At 37.8% G+C, this 14,537-nt stretch overlaps 1 protein-coding gene across 2 annotated transcripts in view; it reads right to left on the minus strand.

The window, feature by feature from the left end:
* TMLHE (trimethyllysine hydroxylase, epsilon) overlaps positions 1 to 14,537 on the minus strand; it is a 73,576-nt gene that overhangs the window by 26,197 nt on the left and 32,842 nt on the right. For both annotated transcript variants that reach the window (XM_062185133.1, XM_062185132.1), the window contains exon 2: positions 12,161 to 12,342. In XM_062185133.1, coding sequence (XP_062041117.1) covers positions 12,161 to 12,341 — 181 coding nt within the window. In that variant the 5' untranslated portion in view covers position 12,342. The remainder of the gene's footprint in view (positions 1 to 12,160; positions 12,343 to 14,537) is intronic.

The following is a 14,537-nucleotide window of genomic DNA, read 5'->3' on the forward strand; positions in this document are numbered from 1 at the left end:
GAGGTGCACACAAGGATACTCATAATAGTGTTATGATTGCAAAAAATGATTAGAAAATAAGACAAAAGGTTTTCCAGTGGAGAAAGATGAGGAATAGCTGAATAACTATGGTTACTATGGTTTATCCATATTTTTAAAAATGCTGAACGTGTATTTCTCATATAAACTTTTTTTTTATTAAACTTTTATTTAATGAATATAAATTTCCAAAGTACAGCTTATGGGTTACAATGGCTTCCCCCTCCCAAAACTTCCCTCCCACCCACAACCCTCCCCTTTCCCGCTCCCTCTCCCCTTCCAATCACATCATGATTCATTTTCAATTCTCTTTATATATAAAAGATCAGTTTAGTATATATTAGGTAACGATTTCAACAGTTTGCCCCCATATAGCAATACAAAGTGAAAAAAAAATACTGTTGGAATACTAGTTATAGCATTAAATAAGAGTGTACAGCACATTAAAGGCAGAGATCCTACATAATATTTTTTAAAAATTAATTAATTTTCTATGCCGTTTCCAATTTAACACCAGGTTTTTTTTTTCATTTCCAATTATCTTTATATACAGAAGATCGATTCAGTATATAATTAGTAAAGATCTCATCAGTTTGTACTCACGCAGAAACACAAAGTGTAAAAATACTGTTTCAGTCCTAGTTATAGCATCACTGCACATTAGACAACACATTAAGGACAGATCCCACATGGGATGTAAGTACACAGTGACTCCTGTTGCTGACTTAACAATTTGACACTCCTGTTCATGGCGTCAGTAATCTCCCTAGGCTCTAGTCATGAGTTGTCAGGGCTATGGAAGCCTTTAGGGTTCGCTGACTTTGATCTTATTCCGGTAGGGTCACAGTCAAAGTGGAAGTTCTCTCCTCCCTTCAGAGAAAGGTACCTCCTTCTTTGATGGCCCCGTTCTTTCCACTGGGATCTCACTCACAGAGATCTTTCATTTAGGTCTTCTTCTTTTTTTCTTTTCCATGGTATCTTGGCTTTCCATGCCTACAATACTCTCATGGGCTCTTCAGCCAGGTCTGAATGCCTTAAGGCTGATTCTGAGGCCAGAGTGTTGTTTAGGACATCTGCCATTCTATGAGTCTGCTGTGTATCCCACTTCCCATGCTGGATCTTTCTCTCCCTTTTTGATTATATCAGTTAGTATTAGCAGACATTTGTCTTGTTTGTGTGATCCCTTTGTTTCTTAGACCTATCCAGGTCATCGAATGTGAACTGAAATTGATCACTTGGACTAGTGAGATGGCATTGGTACCTGCCACCTTGATGGGATTGTATTGGAATCCCCTGGAACATTTCTAACTCCGTCATTTGAGGCAAGACTGATTGTGCATGTCCCAAATTGTGCATCTCCTCCCTCTCTTTTTCCACTCTGAAATTTAACAGGGATCACTTTTCAGTTAAAATTTAAACACCTAAGAATAATTGTGTGTTAATTACAGAGTTCAACTGCTAGTACTAGAACAACAACAACAACAACAAATACTAAAAAGGATAAAGTATTACATTGTACATCTAGAAATGTATTTCTCATATAAACTTTTAATAGCAGTACCATTATCATTTTAAGGACAAAGAAATTAAAGCTCAGAGAGGTTAACTGACTTTGTAAGATAATAATAAGACCCCAGCAGAAGGAACAGGCCATCAAGGAGAGAGGCGCCTTTCTCTGAAGGGAGGAAGGAACCTCCACTGTGACACGGCCTTGACTAAACAAGTTCAGAGTCGGTGAACTCAAGGGACTTCCATAGCCTAGACAGCTCATAGCAAGAGTCTCGGGTGATTGCTGACGTCATAAATAAGAGTGCCAATTGTTAAATCAACAACGGGAGTCACTGGGTACATGCTCCCCATGTAGGACCTCTGTCCTTAATGTGTTTTACCATGAAACTTAAAAACACTACTAGTCGAACAATGCCCTATACCTTGTGCGGTTGTGTGAATGCAGCCTGTTGAAATCCTTGCTTAGTATATACTAAGTTGATCTTCAGTATATGAAGGTAATTGAAAATGAAACTCAATAAAGAGCGGGGTGGGAGAGGGAGAGGGGAGGGCCACGGGAGGGAGGGAGGTTGGGGGGGGGGGGGAGGAAGCCACAACAATACAAAAGTTGAACTTTGTAAATTCACATTTATGAAATAAAAAAAGATAATATATACTAATTTTGTAAGATAATATAACAACTAGGTGGTAGAGCTAGGACATGAACCCAAATCATCTAATCCAATACCCTACAACACCAGTATTTCTAAAAGTATAGCCTTGGGAATGTGAAGGTGAGACTTCTGGGAGTGAAGAGTGTGGAGCTTGGTGAATTCTCTCTTCCAAAAGCAATGATAAGACTTATAGGGGTGGGCACAGGGACTGTTAAAAAAAATACACCAACCGTTTTAAGAATCTAGAAGTTTGTCCAAAGGCATAAGGCAAATTAAGAACCATTTTTGTATCTTTAATTTCTTTAGAATTCTCTATACTATATTCCACAATGGCTTCACCAATCTATGGTCTCACCAGCAGTGTACAGGGATCCTTCTTTTCCATATTCTCACCAACACTTGTTATTTCTTGTCTTTCCAATAATAGGTTATGGGCGTTGGGTGGCATTTCACAGTTTTCATTTGCATTTCCCTGATGATTAGTGATGTTGAACATCTCTTCGAATACCTATTGTTGGCCACTTTTATGACTTTTTTGAAGAAATGTTTATTCAGATCCTTTAGTCTCTTTTTAATTGGTTTATGTATTTTTTTTAAATTTAAAAAAAATTTTTTTTTGACAGGCAGAGTGGACAGTAGAGGGAGACAGAGAGAAAGGTCTTCCTTTTTGCCGTTGGTTCACCCTCCAATGGCCACCGCGGTAGGCACGCTGCGGCCGGCGCACCACGCTGTTCCGATGGCAGGAGCCAGGTGCTTATCCTGGTCTCCCATGGGGTGCAGGGCCCAAGAACTTGGGCCATCCTCCACTGCACTCCCTGGCCACAGCAGAGAGCTGGCCTGGAAGAGGGGCAACCGGGACAGGATTGGTGCCCCAACCGGGACTAGAACCCGGTATGCCGGCGCCGCAAGGCGGAGGATTAGCCTGTTAAGCCACGGCGCCGGCCTGGTTTATGTATTTTAATGCTATTGATTTGGATGACTTTTTAAAATAAATTTTGGATATTAACCCCTGGTGAGATATATGGTTTGCAAATATATTTTCACAATCTGTAGACTGCCATTTCATTTTGCTGATTGTTTCCTTTCCTGAGCAGAGGTTTTTTAGTTCATTGATGTGGATTTATTTATTAATTTTCTATTATTAGTCTGAGCTTTGGGTGTGATATCTTAAAAAAAAAAAAAAAACTCTTGCCAAGATCAATGTCAAGGAGCTTTTCCTTCTCTGTTTTATTCTAGTTGTATGGTTTTAGGTTTAATGTTTTGGTATTCTATTCATTTTGAGTTGATTATTATGTATGTGTAAGATTGGGGTCCAATTTCATTGTTCTTCGTCCTGGGTATATACTCAAATAAAATGAAATCATCATCTTGTGATGATATCTGTACTCCAAAGTTCATTGTAGCATCATTCATAATAGCCAAGATAGAGAAACAAGATAAGTGTCTGTCAATGGATGACAAAAAGTGTGATTATACATATTATGCACATTATATATAATAACTGTGAATATATATATATATATATATATATAGAGAGAGAGAGAGAGAGAGAGAGAGACATATTTTAGCCCTAATACAGAAGGAAATCCTGACATTTACCACAACATGGATGAGCCTGAAGGACATTAAACTAAGTGAAATAAGTCACACACATAAAGAAAAATGTTGTGTGATTTCACGTATAAGAGGTCTTCAAAAAATTCATGGAAAATATGTGTTACAAAAAAATCTATATATGAATTTCAAAAATTTTTGCACCAAAATAAACATATATTCAAAGCAATTTTCCCACATACTTTCTCAGGTACCATCAACTGTGTGGAATTCAAATGAAAAATAATTCAAATATACAACTACAGAAAATCGAACAGTGGTTTATCAAGGATGGGGGAAGGAAATGATGAGATACAGGTCGAAAGATATAAAGTAGCAGATATTTAGGATGAACAAATCTAGAGATCTAATGTACAACATGAAGACTATGAGTATAGTTAAGAATAGTATATTATATTTGGAATTTTTGATAGACAAGTAGATTGTAGTTGCTATTGCCATACAAACAAAAGTGGCTAACTTTCTGAAATGATGATGGATTTGGCATTTTGCTTCACAATAGTAACCATTTTACCATTTACATATCTCATAACATCATGTTACAGACTTTAAATATAAACAATAAAATTTGGTTTGTAAAAGAAGTATTTATTAAGAAAAACTATTGAACCACATGTTGTAAGAACAGTGAGAATCTGTTGTGTGTTTTATCCTGGGGTGCTCCCACTCCCTATCTCAACCCCAGATCTATCAGTAGTAGTCCTATAAGGGAATGGGTAAGCTAAGAAAACCAGCTACTGAAAGAAACTAACTTGATTTGGAGCAGAGCTCCCCTCCCCCCCCCCCCCAAAAAAAATCCTATGCTTCTGCGTGTTGTTAAAAATGATCAAGGAAGGCATACTTGCTGGGGCAAGCAACAGACCAGAAGAACAGCCAGAAATATAACAAGAGGATCCAGGGAATCAGCTATGATAGAGCTGGAAAAACTCCCATACATTCTTGGTATTTGGAAAGCTGTAAACACATGCAGGGCAAATTCAAAAAATACAAAAACGTATCATTGATACTCCCTGGGGAGATTAGAACTCATCTTCTGCAACTTTATTTAAAATGCCCAATTTTTCAACAAAACATCATGAGAAATGCATATAAACAGAAATGTGACCTATACTCAAACAAATAAGTGGGCAACAGAAACTTTGAGAATATTATATAAAATTCCATTGCTTAAGTTAGTCATAAAGATAGAAGGACATATATTACCTGAAGAAAATGCCTGTCCTTTCCAGCAGGTTTGGGCTTTATAGGAGATAAGCACTGTGGATTATTGAGGCACCATCATCATATATACCTATAGCATGAGCCAACATTTGGTCTTCTTTGAGTCACTTGGTCTGTGAGTGACTCATGCTTTTAAAGCATCTTTACTTCAAGGTATACCTCACTTCAGTGCTTGAAAATTCAGATAGTTAAGTTCACTCAGAGTCTCTGACATAACTAGTGATACTATGGAATGTGGTTATTCATCTGGCAGTGCCCTAAAATTGGAGTTCTTGCCCCAGGACTTATGGAATGATAAGTGAAATTGTGTGTGCTTGCAAGCACATGTGTGTGTGTGAGTGTATAATTTCAAGGTATCCATAATCTAAACATATTTAAAATCATGCCTTTGGAGTACAGAAGTGATTAAGTACCTCTAACCCTCATTAAGATTGGTCATTACATGGAGATAATCCAGTAGTCAACAAAATGTTCAAATATCCCACTGCCTAATTTGTACAACCTACAAGATAAGAAAAGCTTTTACATTTTAAAAGCGCTAAACAAAAAAAGCAAAAACATGGTAATAGTCGATTTTATGTGCCAACTTGACACACAGATGTCTATCTAAACATCAATTCTGTATGTGTTTGTGAAGGTGTTTCAAGAAGTGATTACTATGTCGGGGCCAGCATTGTGGCATAGTGGATAAAGCCAACACTTGAGATGCCAGCATCATATATAGACACCAATTCAAGTCTCAGCTGCTCCACTTCCAATCCAGCTCTCTGCTGATGGCCTGGAAAAAGCAGCAGAAGATGGCCCTAGTGTTTGGGCCCCTGCCACCCACATCGGAGACCTGAATGAAGCTCTTGGCTCCTAGCTTCAGTCTGGCCCAGCTCTGGTCATTATGGAGAGTGAACCAGCAGTTGGAAGATCTCTCTCTCTGTCTCTCATTCTGACTTTCAAATAAATGTTTTTTTAAAGATTTATTTATTTATTTGAAATTCAGAGTTACACAGAGAGAGGAGAGGTAGAGAGAGAGAGAGAGAGAGAGAGGTCTTCCATCCGCTGGTTCACTCCCCAGTTGTCCGCAATGGCCAGAGCTGTGCCAATCTGAAGCCAAGAGCCAGGAGCTTGTCTGGGACTTGGGCCATCTTCTACTGCTTTCCCAGGCCATAACAGAGAGCTGGATTGGAAGTGGAGAAACTGGGTCTCAAATAGGCGTCCATATGGGATGCCGGTGCTTCAGGCCAGGGCGTTAATCTGCTACGCCACATCGCCGGCCCCAATAATTTTTTTTTTTTAAAAGAAGTGATTAGTATGTCAATCAATAGATGGAATAAAGATTGCCCTCTGCAATGTGAATGACCATCATCCAATCTATTGAGCATTTGACTAGAACAAAAAGGGAGATGAAGGGAGAATTATTTCTCTGTTTGCCTGCTTCACACCAGTGGTTCTCTGGCCTTCAGACTAAACTGGAGTCACTCCACTAGCTTTCTTGGGTCTCCAGCTTGAAGATGGAAAGTCCTAGTACTTTTCAGCCTCCATACTTTTGTGAACCATTTCCTTATTTTATATACACAAACACAAACACATAAACACATGAAAGTACTTCAAAAAGCTCATAGAAAATGGAATTAAAAGGGGCTAGCGCCGTGGCTCACTGGTTAATCCTTCGCCTGTGGTGCCAGCATCCCATATGGGCACCGGGTTCTAGTCCTAGTTGCTCCTCTTCCAGGCCAGCTCTCTGCTGTGGCCCGGGAGGGCAGTGGAGGATGGCCCAAGTGCTTGGGCCCTGCACCCGCATGGGAGACCAGGAAGAAGCACCTGGCTCCTGGCTTTGGATTGGTGCAGCGCCGGCCTTCGTGGCCATCTGGGGAGTGAAGACTTTTCCATTGGGAGGGAAGATCTTTCTCTCTGTCTCTCTCTCACTGTCTATAACTCTACCTGTCAAATAAAAAAAGAAAAAAAAAGAAAATGGAATTAAAAGAGAAGTTTATTTGGGATAAAAATTTGAAATCTATACATAGGATGGATCTTCCAAAGATTTTGGAAAATTAAGCAGCATGAAAAACTATATATATATATATATATATATATATATATATATATATAGGGTGTGTGTGTGTGTGTGTGTGTGTGTGTGTTCATTTTCTATTTTTCTACTTTTTTATTCTTTTATTTTTCTCTGAAGAACACAAATTTAATAATTGGTACAGGAAGTGACACCTTCATATAGCAAATAACTGAAAATGTGAAAGCAGCTTTAGAACTGGGTAGTAGATAGAGGCTGATAGCTCTGAGGTGCATGCTAGAAAAATCTGAGATTACTATGAAGGGATTGCTAAAGGAAATTCTGGTGAGGGCTCAGATAGAAAATAGGAGAGCTATAAGGAAAGCCTCCATTTTCTTAGAGAGGATACAATCATAAACACAACGTTGGTAGAAATAGGGATAGTAAAAATCATTCCAATGAGGTCATAGATGGAAAAGATCATGACTTTGTATACTGGAGAATAACTGATGCTTTCAATGAAGTAGCAAAAGACAGCTTAGCTGAAGTATATTCATGTTCTAGTGTTTTATGGAAGGTAGTACTTGAGTTTGATGAAAGTGGATATTTAGGTGAAGAGACTTCTAAGCATAGAATCGAAGAAACAACTTGGTTCTTCCTGACTGCTTTTTTTTAAGAAAAATATAAAGTATATTATCATGATCTATCATCACCTCACTGTCCAATAGAACACTAGAACTTATTCCTATCAAACTGTAACTTAGTACTCATCATATAACCTTTCCCAATCCATCTCTCCCCACTACTCCTACCAGCCTCTGGTAACTGCCATTATATTCTCAGGTTTTATGAGACCAACTTTTAAAAAATGTCTTGTTAATATAAAGAGAATGGATTTCATGTATTTCATAGATAGAAATCTGAGAAGATAACCATACTTCCCTCCATTTCTTGCTCCCTTCCAAGACCAACTTTTCTTTTTAGATTCCACATATGAGTGAGATCATGCAGTGCTTGTCCTTCTGTGTCTGGCTTATTTCACTTAGCAAAATGTCCTCCAGGTACTTTCATGTTATTGTCAACAACAGAATGTTTTTTTCATTTTAAAGGCAGAATAGTTTTCCATTGTGTATATGTACTACACTTTCTTCATCCATTCATCAGTGCATGAGCACTTAGGTTGTTTCTATTTCTTGGCTACAATAAACCACCGTGGTACAATGGGAGTGCAGATGTACCACCGTGGTACAATGGGAGTGCAGATGCCTCTTTGATTTCATTTCATTTTTTATATATACCTCTTAATGAGATTACTGGATCATATGGTAGTTCTACTTTTTTGGGGTGGGGGAATCTCCACACTTCTCAATAATCTACATTCCCATCAACAGTCTGCAAGGGTTACCTTCTCCCTACATCTTTATCAACATTTGTTACATTTTATCCTTTTGATAATAGCCATTTTAAAAGGTTGAACTATGGCTTTAATTCATGTTTCTCTTATTATTGATATTTTTTTCATACATCTGTTGGTCTTTTATATGTCTTGAGAAATATCTACACAGATTCTTTGCCCATTTAAAATATTTATTTATTTTAAAGGCAAAGTAACAGAGCAAGGTGGGTGGGGAGAGAGAGAGAGAGAGAGAGAGAGAGATCTTCTATTTGTGGGTTCACTCCCCAAATTCTCACAATAGGCAGGGTTGGGCTAGGATGAAGCAATGAGCCAGGAATTGCATCTGGGTCTACCAGGTGGTTGGCAGGCATTGCAGCTAGAATCTTAACCACAACACCTTCACTGCTTGTCTATTTTTAAGTTGAGTTATTTATTTCCTTGCTATCAAGTCATTTGATTTCCTTATATATTTTGGTTGTTAACTTTTATGAAATGTATAATTTGAAAATATTTTCCCATTCTATACATTTTTAAAATTATTTATCAAATAAAGAAATAATTTGAAAGCAGAAAAAGAGAGACAGAGACAGACAGACAGAGACAAGCTCTCCCATCCACTGGTTCATTCCTCAAATGCCTACAACAGCAGAGGTGGGACCAGGCTGAAGCCACAACCTGGAACTCAGTTCATGCCACCCATGTGAATATCAGGGACCCAAATCATCACCTGCTTCTTCCCAGAGAGAACACTTGCAGGATGCTGGAGTCAGGAGAATAGCCAGGGCTTGAACCCAGGCAATCCAATATAGAATGTGGGCATCCCAAGCAGCAGCCTAACTGCTAAGCCAAATGCTCATCCCTGTAGGTTGTTTCTTTATTCTGGTGATTGTTCCCTTGGCTATGCAGAATTTTTTTTTTTAGTTTTGTGTTTATGTTTCCCATACTTTTTTCCCAAGATTTATTTTTATTTATTTGAAAGACTTACAGAGAGAGGTAAAGAGAGAGAGAGAGAAAGGGTGGGGTCTTCCCTCTGCTGGTTCATTCCCCAGATGGCTCAACAGCTGGAGTTGAGCCAATCCGAAGTCAGGAGCCAAGAGCTTCTTCCGTGTCCCCCATGCGGGTGCTATCTTCTACTGCTTTCCCAGGCCATAGCAGAGAGCTGGATCGGAAGTGGAGCAGCTGGGACTAAAATTGTCGCCCATATTGGATGCCGGTGCTTTGGGCCAGAGCTTTAACCCACTGTGCCACAGCGACAGCCCCTCCCATACTTTTGAGTTTATGGCAAAAGAATCATTGCCTGGACCTATATCATGGAGATTTCTCCTATGTTTTCTTCTACTACTTTTTCTGTTTCTGGTCTTACATTTAAATCTTAAGTCAGTTTTAGTTGATTTTTACATACGGTATGAGATAAGGGCCTGATTTAATTCTTCTGCGTGTGCATATCCAGTTTTCTCAGAACTATTTATTAAAAATACTACCCTTTCCAATTTTGCTGTTGGCACACTTGTTGAAAAATCAGTTGATACCACGTACAAGTTCACTTCGGGACTTTCTGTTCTGTTACATTTGTAAGTATATCTACATTTTTTCCTTCTTTCTTTATACTACAGACAGAAAGACAGAGACAGAGAACTCCCATCCATTTGCTCACTCCTTAAATGCCTGCAGAGACCAGGGTTAGAACAAGCTGAAGCTGGGAGCCAGTTGAGCCATCACTCACTGCCCCCTGAGCTCTTCATAGTCAGGAACCCAGGACTGGGAGCCAGAGCCAAGAATTGAACACAGGCACTCTGACAAGGGACAAGGGCATTTTCACTGGTGTCTTAACTGCTGGACCAAATTCTATTTTTAGTACCAATACTATTTTTAGTACCAATACCATGCTGGTTTGACTACTATAACTTTGTAATATATGTTTAAGCCAGACAGTATCACGTCTCAAGCTTTGTTCTTTTTGTTCAAGATTGCTTTACCTATTCAGAATCCTAAATTGAGAGCTTTTCCTCTAAGTTCAGGAACAAGATAAGGGTGCCTACTCTCAACCCTTCTTCCATCATAGTACTGGAAGACCTATTCAGAGCAATTAATCAAGAGAAAAATAAAAGGTAAAAAATAGGAACTTAAGAAGTGAAAATTTCTATTTGCTAATGACATATAGAAAACTGTAAATATACCACCAAAAAACCGATATAACTAGTGAATTCAGTAACGCTGCAGGTTACAAAATTATAATACAAAAGTTAGTAGTGCTTTTATACACCAACCAAAAACTATCTGAAAAGAAATTATGGAAATAATCTAATTGATATAGCTACAAAAATGGAATACTTAGGAATAAATTTAACTATGGATGTGAACAATCTGTACAAATAAAACTTCAAAACATTGATGAAAAGAATTGAAGAAGGCACAAACAGATGGTAAAATACTCTGTTTTCATGGATTGGAGGAATTAATATTGTCAAAATGCTCATACTATCCCAAATGTTCTACAGATTCAATGTAATACCTTTCAACATTCCAGTGGCATTTTTTCACAGAAAAAAATATTGATATTGATTATTTCAGTACATATGTCATATTTAAGTCTGGCTCTGAAGTTGGTTTGTTTCTTCAAATTATGTTATTTCTTTTATTAGCATGTTTTGTAATTTCATTATTGAAGAAAGCCAGACATTTGGTATACAGCAGTAGATAGGGCTTTAGCATGAATATTTATATTAATCTGATAAAGTGTTGTATTGTGTTTTATGTTTTTTTTTTCTCCTGAGGGTGTCAAAGGCAATAAATTCCTGTACTCTTCTTGTTTTCATCTCCTCTGTTAGCCCTTCCTTTTGTGCTGCACTTCAGAGATAGTCTGTAACCCACTGCTATTTTCACTGAAGGTTTATTAGTTTGTAGTAGAATGTTTGCAAAAAAGCATTCTATAATCTTTGGATTAAGTCTCAGGCTTTTGAGTACACAGCAGACTTGTATTTTGGGATTATGGTCTTCACAATTGTTTTTGTCCCTGTTCAAGGGTATTGTGGATCAAATGGTATCTCTCAAAAAGTTATGTTGAAGTCTTAACCTCTGGTACCTGTAGGTGTAATCTTATTGGGAAATACTTGTACAAATAATCACCAATTCACAATGGCTCAACTTACAATTTTTTCACCTTATGATGGTGGGAAAGACATACTCAGTGGAAATCACACTTTCAATTTTGATCTTTTCTTGCCCAGTGATATGTGGTATGATCCTCTCTTGTGATGCTAGGCAGTGGCAGTAAGCCACAGCTCCCAGTCAATCCCTCTATCATAAGGGGGAAACATGGGGGTGAAGCTTCCATCTCCCTACCCTCTCTACCACCTGATAACTTCTATGGTTATAACAGTTCTAGTCTATGACTTTGAAACCTTATTCCCTATATATTGAGGCTTTATTTTATCTTAGGTCATGCAGCGAGACAGGATTTACCTGGAGCAGGGAAGACTTCCCTTCCCCTAGCTAGAGTGGGATTTCACTATTTTCCAGTATTATTTTTGTCTTTCTCACAACTTCCAAGATAATTTTGGAAATAGATGGCTAGATGTCCTCTTAACTGCACAGAAAATAGTCATACCTCACAAAAAGGATATGCTATTACACAACAAAGTGAATATACTTTACTGAATTGTACACTTAAATATTTAAGATGATAAATTTTAAGTCGTACAACTTTTAACCACAATTGAAAAAGCATATCTGCCTCCACATATCTCTTACCAAAATGATCTTCATGCTGCTGCCAGGCACAGTTCAGAGGCTTGGAAACTGTATGGTACCTATGAATCGTTAAAGGAAATAAGCTTTTGAAGGTGGGCTGTTGAAGGGTTCGGTATATGACTCCTCCCTTTAGCAACGCCTGGAGTTTGCTTTGTAGGTGGGACAACTTACAGTTCCACATCCTAGAAAACCAGAAAATAACATGACAGAATTAGTAACAATATAAAATTTTTATGTGGCTATAGGAATAACATTACAGACTTAACTATGTAAAAGAAATAATTTAGTTGTATCAATTAAGGAAAAGTAAACAATGAAGAAATTCTGAAAACTTAACACTAAGTGGCCTATAACCATTACTTCCATTTTCTCATGAGTCACTTTTATTTTATTCCTTGTAATCTTCCTTTTGTCTCACTACATTACCAAATCAAATTCTTTTTAAAAATCCACTAATTTTAATCTTCCAAACACATATAACGGCCATTTTTCAAGTCTCAACCTTCTGGCCCTCTCTGATTGTGATATTTTTGATTGCCCTCATCCTGGATAATTGAAATTCATTTTCCACAGATCATGTGTGAGTGTGGCAAGTTACTTAAAATCTTGATTCAATTTCCTCCTTAGTAAAATTAAGACAGTAACAATATTTATCTTATGAGTTTAGTGCGAGGACTAAAGTACTTAGAACTGTATCTGGATATCATCTCATCTAAGAAGTATTTCCTACATTCCCAGAATAAATTAATAACAGTTTTCTTGTAATACTCTGCTTAAATCTCTTCCTACTTTGTTGAAATTGTTTATATATAGATACATATTTTCTCAATAATACTATATTTTTTTGCAATAGAAAGACCTATATGTCGTCTATGGCCATACCATCCTAAACATGCCCAATTTTGTCTTAAAGACCTATAATACTATACGGCAGTAAAAAAACAATTAAACCCGGTCATTTGCAACAAGGTGGAGGAATCTGGAAAACATCATGCTGAGTGAATTAAGCCAGTCCCAAAGAGACAAATATCATTTGTTTTCCCTGATCGGTGACAACTGAGCACCAAAGGGGAAACCTGTTGAAGTGAAATGGACACTATAAGAAACAATGACCTGATCAGCTCTTGTCCTGACTCTAGATGTACAATGTAATACTTTATCCTTTTTAGTATTTGTTGTTGTTGTTGTTGTTCTAGTACTAGTGGTTGAACTCTGTAATTAACACACAATTATTCTTAGGTGTTTAAATTTTAACTGAAAAGTGATCCCTGTTAAATATAAGAGTGGGAAAAAGAGAGGGAAGAGATGCACAATTTGGGACATGCTCAATTGGACTTGCCCCAAATGGTGGAGTTAGAAACGTGCCAGGGGATTCCAATTCAATCCCATCAAGGTGGCATGTACCAATGCCATCTCACTAGTCCAAGTGATCAATTTCAGTTCACAATTGATCACACTGATAGGTCTAAGAGTCAAAGGGATCACACAAACAAGACTAGTGTCTGCTAATACTAACTGACAGAACCAAAAAGGGAAAAAATGATCCAACATGGGAAGCGGGATACACAGCAGACTCATAGAATGGCAGATGTCCTAAATAGCTCTCTGGCCTCAGAATCAGCCCTTAAGGCATTCGGATCTGGCTGAAGAGCCCATGAGAGTATTGTAGGCATGGAAAGCCAAGACACTCTGGAAAAAAAAAAAAGACCTAAATGAAAGATCTCTGTGAGTGAGATCCCAGTGGAAAGAATGGGGCCATGAAAGAAGGACGTACCTTTCTCTGAAGGGAGGACAGAACTTCCACTTTGACTATGACCCTATCGGAATAAGTTCAAAGTCAGTGAACTCTAAAGGCTTCCATAGCCCTGGCAACTCATGACTAGAGCCTAGGGAGATTACTGACGCCATAAACAAGAGTGTCAAATTGTTAAGTCAGCAACAGAAGTCACTGTGTACTTACATCCCATGTGGGAACTGTGCTTAATGTGTTGTCTAATGTGCAGTGATGCTATAACTAGTACTGAAACAGTAGTTTTACACTTTGTGTTTCTGCGTGGGTACAAACTGATGAGATCTTTACTAATTATATACTGAATCGATCTTCTGTATATAAAGATAATTGGAAATGAAAAAAAACCTGGTGTTAAATTGGAAACGGCATAGAAAATTAATTAATTTTTAAAAAATATCATGTAGGATCTCTGTCTTTAATGTGCTGTACACTCTTATTTAATGCTATAACTAGTACTCCAACAGTATGTTTTCACTTTGTGTTGCTATATGGGGGCAAACTGTTGAAATCTTTACCTAATATATACTAAACTGATCTTCTGTATATTAAGAGAATTGAAAATGAATCTTGATGTGAATGGAAGGG

Source organism: Lepus europaeus, unplaced genomic scaffold, assembly GCF_033115175.1.
Source record: "Lepus europaeus isolate LE1 unplaced genomic scaffold, mLepTim1.pri SCAFFOLD_28, whole genome shotgun sequence".
Lineage (NCBI taxonomy): Eukaryota > Metazoa > Chordata > Mammalia > Lagomorpha > Leporidae > Lepus > Lepus europaeus.